Source organism: Haliotis asinina, chromosome 13, assembly GCF_037392515.1.
Source record: "Haliotis asinina isolate JCU_RB_2024 chromosome 13, JCU_Hal_asi_v2, whole genome shotgun sequence".
Taxonomy (NCBI): Eukaryota; Metazoa; Mollusca; class Gastropoda; order Lepetellida; family Haliotidae; genus Haliotis; species Haliotis asinina.
In genome coordinates, this window is record NC_090292.1 from 24,263,449 (window position 1) to 24,276,217 (window position 12,769).

General features: G+C 38.9%; 1 protein-coding gene across 1 annotated transcript; it reads right to left on the reverse strand.

The window, feature by feature from the left end:
• Positions 1-9,971: 9,971 nt before the first annotated feature.
• LOC137259453 (putative ankyrin repeat protein RF_0381) lies at positions 9,972-12,488 on the reverse strand. Its single transcript, XM_067797107.1, has 2 exons — positions 11,439-12,488; positions 9,972-10,649 (listed from the first exon to the last, which is right to left on the reverse strand). Exons 1-2 carry the CDS (start codon positions 12,486-12,488, stop codon positions 9,972-9,974), a joined length of 1,728 nt encoding a protein of 575 aa, XP_067653208.1.
• Positions 12,489-12,769: the final 281 nt, after the last annotated feature.

Genomic DNA, 12,769 nt, shown 5'->3' on the forward strand with positions numbered 1-12,769 from the left:
AGAAGCTTTTTTGTTATGCAAATCCTCATAAAGGGGATTGAACACACAGTTAAAGGCAGGGTTAGATTCATTAGAATGTAATTTAGTAATGCATTGTAAAGACAATTTTATACGACGTTGTGTAAGAGATGGTTCATCGGCCTCAACGTACAGACTATCAATAGCTGAAGTTCTGAAAGACCCAAGACATTGTCTTCAGCCTTGATGGTGGACAGAATCAAGAAGTTTAAGGTTGTTTTTGCAGGTTCCACCATATACGATGGAGCCATAATCGAGTTTCGAACGTATGAGTGATCGATATAGGTGTAAGAGGGTTGCTTGATCTCCTCCCCACTTGGAGTTGGAAACAACTTTTAACAAGTTAAGCGCTTTCAGGCATTTAGCTTTAAGGGACTTGATATGAGGCCGTTTTCAAGACACCATATATTTATTTTGTTTAAACAAAGCTGCAGCTGCCGTTCAATACTATGCATAGTTTTACCATGACAAGAAATATTAAAATCATCCACAAATAACGATCCATCAATTGAATCGTTTAAAACTTTTTATCTTTATGTTAAAATGTGTGACAGACAAAATACTGCCTTGTGGAACACCCTGATCCTGATTGTAATGATCAGATAGGGTAGAACCCACTCGAACTTGAAACTGTCTGTCATTTAAAAAGTTGGCTATAAATTGAGGTAAACGACCTCGCAAGCCGAAGTCATGTAAGTCTTTTAAAATACCATATTTCCAGGTTGTGTCATATGCTTTTTCGAGATCAAAAAAGATAGACACAGCATGTTGTTTATTAATCAGTGCGTTTTAACAAATGATTCTAAACGCACTAAGTGATCGACAGTACTTCTGTTTTTACGGAAACCACACTGTATATCAGTTGTAAGGTTATTTGTTTCCAAGTACCAAACAAGTCGATTATTTATCATGCGTTCCATGGTCTTGCAAACACAGCTAGTTAACGAAATCGGACGATAATTGGATGGATCGGTATGATCACGTCCAGGTTTAGGTATTGGTACTACTATGGCGTCACGCCATGATGGAGGAAAGGTACCCGATGTCCAAATATCATCAAAATATTTAGAAGAGTTTCTAGGCAGGATTCTGGTAAGTGCTTCAGGGGTTGAAAATGTATGTTATAAGCTCCTGTAGCAGTGTCATGAGCTTGCTCAAGAGCAGTATGGAGTTCATGAATAGAAAACGTTTCATTATAATCTTCACCATTATCAGAATTGAAATTAATAGTTTTCCTTTCTTCTTGTTTTTGATATTGCTGGAATTTTGGTACATAATTTGAAGAGGAAGAATATTTAGCAAGGGTTTCACCTAGTTTATTAGCAATATCTGATTTGTCAGTAAGCAATTGATCTCCATGTTTAAGATGATGGACAGTAGATTTAGTACCTTTACCTTTGATTTTCTGGACCATGTTCCATACCTTGGACATGGGTGTCCGAGAATTTATTTTGGATACATAATTTTGCCAAGAATGGCGTTTGTTCTGTTTAAAAGTACGCCGTGCTTTAGCATTTAAAATTTTAAATTTATTTAAATTATGCACCATAGGATGGCGACAGAAATAATATTCTGCCTTCTTCCTTGCCTTCCTAGCCTGTTTGCCCTCATCGTTGAAGCATGGTGTTCTTATGTGTGGAACTACAGAGGACTCTGGTATACACTCATCAGCTATGGAGTTCAGTTGATCAGAAAAGCATTTAATAGCATCGGGAACGTCAATAAAACGTTCAGGTTTAAGCTTTTCAGCACACAGTGTTTCATATAAAGCCCAGTTAACCTTTTTAAAATCCCGCCTTGATGATGGAGGAACATCAGATGGAGTTACAGGTTTTAATATAGTAGGAAAATGGTCACTTCCACAGAGGTCATCGTGGACTGACCATTCAAATTCATTTAGTAGTTCTGAATTTGTGAGTGACAACTCGAGAGCAGAATAGGTCCCTGTACCAGGGTGTAAATATGTGTTGGAACCATCATTATAAATACATGAATCATTGTCAGAACAAAAGTCCTCCAACAATTTACCTTTAGTGTTTGTAGTTACACTACCCCAGAGTGGGTTGTGTCCATTTAAATCTACCATTATAATACAGGGCTTCGGGAATTGGTCATATAGAGCTTGAAGATCAGTTTTGGCAAACGTCGAAGATGGCGAAATATAAAGAGAGCATTGCGTAAACGCTACATGTAAAGAAATTCTCACTGCAACAGCCTGCATATTGGTATTAAGTGAAACAGGGTTTGAATAACGTTTTGTCTGACTAGAATGACTGATCCGCCAGTGGCCTTATCACCCGGAGGGGAAAAACAATGACATGCATTAAAATGACGAAGGTCAAATATATCTGTTTGTTTTAAATATGTCTCTTGGAGACATAACGGTGAAGGTGTAAAATCTTGGACCAATAGCTGTATTTCATGTAAATTTGTCCTCAATCCTCTGCAGTTCCACTGTACAATATTATTAGAATAAACTATCTTTTGGGGGATTTATTGGGGATCTACCTCTTGTCTTTCTAGAGGGCGACATGGTATGTGCCAAATTTGTAAAACAGCTGGATTGTGTTTGTTGAATTGGTCTACCAACCCGTTTGCCGAGGGTTGCAGCCCTGTGTCGGTGGAGGACGGGAGTCTGGGGGTTGAGAGCACTGGGGGCCTGTAATCGTGTTCCCTTTGCCCAACATACCCCTTCGACCCTTACGTCACCTAGATGGGTGGTTGAATGGGCCCGGTTCAACCAATCGGCTGGTCATGCCAAGCCCTGTGTATGGACTATATATATATGTCAATGCACAAATGTTATTTGGAATTGTTTGATTTTCGGACTTGGGCTTATTATTACAGTGACATTTTTGGATTTTGAAATATGATAATTTGTACTTGAATTTTGCCTAGAGTCCTATGCCCAGAAGGAGGTGGCTCATGGGCCAATCTGGTGGATTAGTTATTTATAATTCTTCCGCTAGAGTATATCATCTGAGTATCCTTGGTGGTGCAAGTCGGAGACCCACTTGCGTTTAGCACTGTCCTTGTGATACTCCGTGGTGGGTGGTTAGCTCAGATGATGAAATCTAACTAACTAAACATGGCTCACGAAACCCCTAAAAAACAGAGCAAACGTCAACTTGATATTGATCCCGTTTAAACTGACCACAGACTGCCCAACTCAATTGATCACTGGCCACGTTTTCTTGTTGTTGAGACTATTGACAAGACCCCTTTATAGTTGAATCCTTTTGCCGTAGCTAAAGGTATACAAGGCATCGCTGGTGATGTTAAAAACATTAGGCGATTATGTTCCGGTACTCTTCTGGTTGAGTGTGCAAAAAGACAGCAAGCCACTAATCTTATGAGCACTAAATGTTTTGGCGGTATTCCTGTTACTATCTCGGCTCACAAAACACTTAACACGAGCAAAGGAATTGTCAGGGACCGTGAACGTTTGTTTGCTGACATGTCAGAACTTGACATCAGCTCAGAGATGAAGGAGCAAGGTGTCCTTTTTGTCAAACGTTTTACAACCCGTAGAAATGATGCTACTGTCAACACAAACACATATTTGTTTTCTTTCTCTTCTCCAACTGTTTCATAATCACTGAAAGCAGGATACTGTAACATCAAAGTTGAAATGTACATTCCAAACCCTCCTCCATGTTTCAAATGCCAAAAGTTCGGCCATGGGGTTAATAACTGCACATTGGCTGTTGTTTGTGCTCACTGTGGTGAAAAGACACATACAACAGAAGATTGTGACAGTAACGTTAAGAAATGTACAAACTGCACTGGTGCCCATTCATCCTTTTCTAAAGAATGTCCTGTCTGGAAGTTTCACATGGAGATCAACAAACTAAAATTCACCCGAAACATTAGTTTTGCAGATGCCAAAAAACTGGTCCACAGTTCTGAACCTAAAGAAAGCTATGCTTCTATAACTAAAACACCGTCAGAAGCAAGGATTACAAAATCAACCACAAGCTGTCAAATTGACTTGACGTGGATTACATCAGAAGCTCCTCTGATTACTTCACCTACAATATCTACCCAAACGCCAGAGTCACATTCGTCCCAAATCCAATCAGTAGCATCCTCTGATCATGAGGCGTCTTCTCAGTCAACTCAAAAATCTTCGGAAACCATTAAAACTAAACCTAAAAGGCCAGATCCTTTGAAAAAACTAAGTGGCAGAGCCCCGAAAGGGTCACAAAACAAGATTCAGTTGTTTAGTAAATATGGGTCACTTGAAGACATAGACGTTTCTGAAAACGTCCATTCTAGGGCACATAGCTTGTCGCCCTCCAAAAGAGTGCGGAGTAGATCCCCAATAAATCCCCCTAAAAGATAGTCTATAATAATAATATTGTACAGTGGAACTGAAGATGATTGAGGACAAATTTACATGAATTACGGCTATTAGTCCAAGATTTTACACCTTCAGCGATATGTCTACAAGAGACATATTTAAAACAAACAGATACATTTGACCTTCGTCATTTTAATGCATATCATTGTTTTTCAACTTTGATAGGGCCACTGGAGGATCATCTATTCTAGTCAGACAAAACGTTATTCAAAGCCCTGTTTCACTTAATACTAATATGCAGGATGTTGCTATGAGAATTACTTTACATGTAGCATTTACGCTATGCTCTCTTTATATTTCGCCGTCTTCGACGTTTTCGACGTTTGCTAAAACCGATCTCCAAGCTCTATATGACCAGCTCCCGAAGCCCTGTATTATAATGGGAGATTTAAATGGCCACAACCCACTCTGGGGTAGTGTAACTACAAACACTAAAGGTAAGTTGTTGGAGGACTTTTGTTCCGACAATGACTTCTGTATTTATAATGATGGTTCCAACACATATTTACACCCTGGGACAGGGACTTATTCTGCTCTCGACATGTCATTGACAAATTCAGAACTATTAAATGAATTTGAATGGTCAGTCCTCGATGACCTCTGTGGAAGTGACCATTTTCCTACTATATTAAAAGCTGTAACTCCATCTGATGTTCCTCTATCATCAAGACGAAATTACTGTGTACTGAAAAACTTAAACCCGAACGTTTTATTGACGTTCCTGATGCTATTAAATGTTTTTCTGATGAACTGAATTCCATAGCTGATGAGTGTATACCAAAGTCCTCTGCAGTTCCACACATAAGAAAACCATGCTTCAACGATGAGTGCAAACAAGCTAGTGCACCATCCTATGGTGCATAATTTAAATAAATTTAAAATTTTAAATGCTAAAGCACGGCGTACTTTTAAACAAAACAAACGCCAATCTTGGCAAAATTATGTGTCAAAAATAAATTCTCGGACACCCATATCCAAGGTATGGAACATGGTCCAGAAAATCAAAGGTAAAGGTACTAAATCTACTGTCCATCATCTTAAACATGGAGGGCGGTGGGGTAGCCTAGTGGATAAAGCGTTCGCTCGTCACGCCGAAGTCCCGGGTTCGATTCCCCACATGGGCACAATGTGTGAAGCCCATTTTCTGGTGTCCCCCGCCGTGATATCGCTGGAATATTGCTAAAAGCGGCGTAAAACTAAACTCACTCACTCACTTAAACATGGAGATCAACTGCTTACTGATAAATCAGATATTGCTGATAAACTAGGTGAAACCCTTGCTAAACACTCTTCCTCTTCAAATTATGTACCAAAATTCCAGCAATATCAAAAACAAGAAGAAAAGAAAACTATTAATTTCAACTCTGATAATGGGGAAGATTATAATGAAACGTTTTCTATTCATGAACTCCATACTGCTCTTGATCCAGCTCATCACGCTGCTACTGGAGCTGATGACATACATTATCAACTCCTGAAGCACTTACCGGAATCCTGCCTAGAAACTCTTCTCAATATTTTGGATGATATTTGGACATCGGGTAACTTTCCTCCGACATGTCGTGACGCCATAGTAGTACCGATACCTAAACCTGGACGTGATCATACCGATCCGTCGAATTATCGATCTATTTCACTAACTAGCTATGTTTGCAAGACCATGGAACGCATGATAAATAATCGACTTGTTTGGTACTTAGAAACAGATAATCTTATCACAGATATACAGTGTGGTTTCCGTAAAAACAGAAGTACTGTCGATCACTTAGTGCGACTGGAATCATTTGTTAAAACCGCACTAATTAATAAACAACATGCAGTGTCTATCTTTTTTGATCTCGAAAAAGCATATGACACAACCAGGAAACATGGTATTTTGAGGGATTTACATGACTTTGGTTTGCGAGATCGTTTACCTCAATTTATAGCCAACTTTTTAAATGACAGACAGTTTCAAGTTTGAGTGGGTTCTACCCTATCTGATCATTACAATCAGGATCAGGGTGTTCCACAAGGCAGTATTTTATCTGTCACTCTTTTTAGCATCACGATCAACAGTTTATCAAAAGTTTTAAATGATTCAATTGATGGATCGTTATTTGTGGATGATTTTAATATTTCTTGTCGTGGGAAAATATGCATACCATTGAACGGCAATTGCAGTTGTGTTTAAACAAAAAACATAAATGGTGTCTTGAAAACGGCTTTAAATTTTCCAAATCGAAAAACAGCTGCATACATTTTTGTCGTAAATACAAATCACATAAAGACCCTGAACTGTCTCTTGATGGGACGCCCATTAAAGTTGTGAAGGAAGCCAAATTCATGGGTCTAATCTTTGATTCACATTTACCTTTTTTACCACATATTAAATCTCTTAAAAGTAAATGCCTGAGAGCACTTGACTTGTTGAAAGTGGTTTCAAATTCAAAATGGGGAGGGGATCAAGCTACCCTTCTCCATCTATATCGATCACTCGTTCATTCTAAACTTGATTATGGCTCCATCGTCTATGGTGGAGCCTGCAAAAGCAATCTTAAACTTCTTGATCCTGTCCATCACCAAGGTCTAAGACTCTGTCTATGACTTTCAGAACATCACCTATTGACAGTCTTTACGTTGACGCCGATGAACGCCGTATTAAATTATCTTTACAATATATCACAAAACTATACTCTAACGAATATAACCCTGCCTATAACTGTGTGTTCAATCACATTTATGAGGATTTGTATAACAAAATGTCTTCTCTTGTTCCACCTCTTGGGCACAGAATTAAACCATTTATTTCTTCTGCCGGTATTGAGCTGGAAAGTATATCGCCTTCCCGTCTTCTTTCTGCTCCTCCTTGGCAACTGGTTGGGACACAAGTGGACCTAACATTAACATCATTTAAAAAATCAGAAACAAATGACTTACAATATAAACAAGAATATCATCAATTAAAAACATAAATATAGCAATTACAAACCCTTATTTGGGTCCAAGGGTGGTGGCGCTGTGGCTTGTGCCACTGTCATTGGATCTAGAACAATATCTTCTAGATTACCAGATAATAGTTCTATTTTTACAGCAGAAGCTAACGCCATATTAACAGCTCTCAAATATATTCAAAAACACCCTAAACGTAAACAATATATAATCTATTCCGATTCTCTTTCTTGCCTTCAGGCTATTAAAAATATATCTTGCAAACATCCACTTTTAATAGAAATTATTGAATTGTATAATGATCTGGCTACTGGCCAATACGACATCGTCTTCTGTTGGTTACCCAGCCATGTAGGCATTTCTGGTAACACATTGGCTGACCTTGCTGCGAAAGCAGCACTCCACAAATCTGTGACACCACTTCTTGTTCCTTATAGTGATTACAAAGCCACCATTAGATCTTATATCCGTGATCTGATGCAAAGGACGTGGGACACCCAAGTGGGTTTCAATAAATTACATGAGATAAAACCTTATATTGGTTATACCCACTTGGGTTGTCAGTCCAGATTTGAAGAGGTTATTTTAAGACGATGTCGTATTGGCCACACTAGATATACGCATGCGTACCTGTTAAAAGGTGAGGATCCTCCGTTTTGTATCCCTTGTGATGAGAGAGTCACGGTCAAGCATATTCTGCTTGACTGTATTGAATTCTCCATCACAAGGGGTAAGTATTTCACAGTTAAATCAATGAAGGATCTTTTTTACCAGCGTTAATTTTCATTTAATTATAGGTTTTTTAAAAGAACTTGAGTTTTTGGTTGAATTTTGAATAATATGTTTCTGTGAATAGATGTATTTTAATGACTGGAAGTTTGAATTAGTAACTTGAATTGTTGGTGGCTGTACCCTCAAAGGGGGTTGAAGCACCGTAATATAATTGTCCTCCTGAGAGGGTACATAAGTCCCAAAATATTTGAAGTAAATTTCAGTTTTCCAACTTTTTAATCATGTGTTTTCACTTTATGGCTGAATTTGTCTCGATTGCGAACAACTGAAGGGACGATGTAAATCCAACTAGGGTCCATGCAGGAAGCAAATGTACTGTAAGTCCCCATGGTCCTTAGTATGGTGATCTACCTTCAGTTGTTGGCAACCTATAGCTCATTTTTATATTGTACTGTCCTCTATAGATACATTGTTTTAGGTCTCTTCACTAGTTTTACCTTCTACTCTGTGATATTCTAGTTACTTTTAGTGTCGTTCGTTGATAGGGTTTTGCAATATATGCGCTATCAATGCATTTGTATTTTCATAATTAGTCATTGTCGTCACGATATGGCTGCAATATTGCCGATGTGACGTTAAATATTAACTCACTCACTCACTCATCACAACGTCTGATGACAGATACTATGTTCCAAACATATACGTTTAAACATTTATGGATTTGTGCTTTTGACATTTGTAAGACATGTAACGCATGATTTGGATGATTATTTCATAGATCGTAACATACGAATCATCGTATTTGCACAATCCCTACAGTCTCTATACACAAAATTAGATGGAGATGATTGAGCGAACAATATTTATGTGAACCATAATTAGTAGATAAGTCAGTTAATGATAATATATAAGCATCTTACTACACTTCAGTGACTGCATGTCACTTCAGAGCAACAGATTGCTTGTTCATAAGGAAATAGGATAAGTGTGAACTGCTGAATTTGTGTTGGGGGTGATTATTCAAGTAAGAAATTGATGACAACTTCCTTTTTAATAATTTGCATTATAGTAATCCTTCTTGGCATATAAGGTTTATCCGTTGATTGATTTTTGTGTCATATACATTTTCAGACACGTGCAAAAAGCATGAAAACCCCAGGTTTCAACTATATTCACCTTGGAATAGACTTCACCATTTGTGAGTGATAAAGAAGATACCAGTTTATTGCTCTCGATCCCATTTACCTGGGAATCCAGTAAAGTGAGGACGTACAGGTCTGCACAGGACTCATCCACAATTTACAAGGCCATCATGAAGGCCAGGATGAGGCACCCAAACCAGAATGACAGAGGGATATCCGCCCAACGATGTCCCTGAGTGGGCTTAATTTGTGTTTATTTTCAAATAGACCTATATTTATTTTGAAATACACTTTTATTTATTTTCAAAGTTCTTTATTACATTTTCTTATTGTATTGTATTGCAAGCTGTGTGTTATTATATGGTTAGCAATAGTAGTGACTGACTTTGGTGTGTTTGTCTCTGTCAGTGTGAAGATGACTGTAAAGGGATGCAAGTGAATGTTAGCTATCGCATGTTTTTGGAAACATTTTTGTTATACATGTTGATCTGTTAATTAGTGCTATATCTTTTGTAACTCAAGGGAAACCTGTTGGAAAGAGGGTAACGGATACCGTACGGAAACCCTTAGAAAGTGGGTAATTGGAAGTTTCCGTTATTGCGAAAGCTCAGTGTAAACGAACAGAAACTCACTGGATTCTAAGTGGAAACTTAAGTTTTAGTCCACTTTCCATCAGCCTGTCAACGAAGGACAGTAAAACCAACTAGAATATCACATAAAATGTAAAACTAGTGTTCAGATCTAAAACAGTTCAACTATAGAGGACAATACAATATGAAAATGGGCTATAGATTGCCAACAACTGAAGGTAGATCACCACTATTTACTACTGAAGGATCTGCTCCACTGTCTAGTAGCAATTCACACACACTGAATGTACTTTGCCTTGCTGCTAAAAGCAGGGGTGTCATCCCTTTCGATCCTCTACAGTTTATATCGACAACGTGTAGCTTGAGGATATGCTTCACTGTTTCCTCATCTTCTCCCATAGAGGCGAAATGAAGGATGCTGTTACCATCATTATCTACTGCTAAAAGATTCGCTCCACCTTCTAGTAGCAATTTAAACACGCCATATGTACTGCACTCTGCTGATACCAGCAGTGGTGTTTTCCCTTTATCTCCTCTACAGTTTATGTCCAGAGTGTGCAGCTTGAGGACATGCTTCACTATCTCCTCACGGTCTCCCTTACAGGCCACATGAAGGATATTGTCACCATTTCTATTAACTGCTGAAGGATCAGCCCCACTCTCCAGTAGCAATTCAAACACATTGTATGAATCGTATTCTGCTGCTAACAGCAGTGGTGTCCTCCCTTTCGATCCTCTACAGTTTATGTTCAGAGAGTGTAGCTTCAGGACATGCTTCACTATCTCCTCATCCCCTCGCATACAGGCCAAATGAAGGGCGTTGTCACCATCTCTATTTACTAAAGAAGGATCTGCTCCGCTTTCCAGTAGCAACTGAAACACATTGCGTGGCTGATATTTTACCGCTAACAGTAGTGGTGTCATCTCATTAAATCTACAGTTGATATCCACAATGTGTAACCTGAGGATACGCTTGACTATCTCCACATCTTTTCCCTCACAGGCCAAATGAAGGATGTTTTACCATAATTTTCAAATCCTGACAGGTCAGCACTTTCACCAGACTATCAAATACTTTTCTTTTCGCACGCCATGCTGCCAGCATCACTGGTGTCAATCCACCACGGCCTTTTCTATTTACATTCACACTGTTTCGCATCAGGATATAATTCACTATCTTAACATTTCCTCCGCGACAAGCCCAATGAAGGATGTTGTCACCGTCCTCGTCAATTACTGACGGATCAGCTCCTTTCCTCACCAGACCATCAAATACTTCTCTTTTCACACACCATGCTGCAAGCATCACTGGTGTCTCTCCACCACTGTTTTTGCATTTATATCCACAATGTTTTGCATCAGACTATAATTGACTATCTTAACATGTCCTCCATGACAAGCCGAATGAAGGATGTTGTCACCATTCTCGTCAATTACTGTCAGATCAGCTCCTTTTTTGACAAGAATATCAAATGCTTCGTTTTGTCCATGATATGCTGCAATCAGTACTGGTGTCATTTCTTCATTCCCTTTACAATTTATATCCACAATGTTTTGCATCAGGATATAAGTCACTATCTTAGGATTTCCTCCTCCACAAGCCGAATGAAGGATATTGTCATCATTATTGTCAATTACTGACAGATCAGCTCCTTTCCTCACCAGAATGTCAAATACTTCTCTTTCCCCACTATTTGCTGCAAGCATCACTGGTGTCTCTCCATCACTGTTTTTTGCATTTATATCCACAATGTTTTGCATCAGGATATAATTGACTATCTTAACGTGTCCTCCTCGACAAGCCAAATGAAGGATATTGTCTCCATCCTCGTCAATTACTGACAGATCAGCTCCGTTTTTCACAAGAATATGAAATACTTCGTTTTTACCATGAGATACCGCAATCAGTACTGGAGTCATTTCTCCATAATCTTTACTATCTATGTCCACACTGGTATGCTTTAGGACATACTTGACTGTATCCACATGTCCTCCAGCGGAGGAAAGATGGAGACTGTTTCTACGTTTCTGATTCACTGCTAAAGTATTAGCACCTTTTTCTATCAATAACCCAAACACATCTATTTTCCCATGATATGCGGCTAACAACAATGGTGTCATGTTATTTTCATCGCTGCCGTTAATGTCAACAATGTTTTGTGTGATGATATAGTTCACAATCTTCACACTTCCTCCTCGACAGGCCCAATGAAGAACATTTCTGTTTGTACTATCCTTTGTGAAGGTGTCAGCTCCTCTCTCTATCAGAAAGTGAAACACAAGTTTGTTCCCATAACCAGCTGCCAACAACAATGGTGCAATGCCCTTGTCATCTGTACTGTTTATATACAGAACATTATGCTTTAGGACATATTTCACTATATCTACATTTCCTCCCTGACAGGATACATGAAGGATATTTTCACCATCATCATCCTCTTTTGATATATCAGCTCCTATTTTCATAAGGAAAGAAAACACGTCCTTCTTGCCAAACATCGCTGCTGACATCAAAGGTGTTGTCCCGTTTCTTCCCCTACTTTCAATGTCTATGATTTTCTGCGAGTGGATGTACTTCACTATCCCCAGATTTCCCTCCATACAGGCGACGTGTAAGATATTGTTATCCTCATCGTCTAATAGGGTCAAATTTGCCCCTTTCTCCACAAGTAATTCCAGCAATGCCCTGTGTCCTGCTACTGCCGCTATCATCGCTGGCGTCCTGCCAGCTTGTCCTCTCGAGTTGACGTTGGCAGGATCATGAGACAATAAGTATTTAACTTGATGCAAGTCTCCTATTCTGCAGGCATCAATAAGTGTAGTGTTAACGAAGGCCCGGTTATGTGTTTGATGATGTTCATCTGAAAGAAACGATGAAAACATGACACAGTTTTCATTTTTAGACCCATGTTAATTTAACCCATTACCCTCCACACACCCCAAAGTGCTGTACATCTATAGAGTTTGCTGAGCTGAAACAGAGTTATACAGGG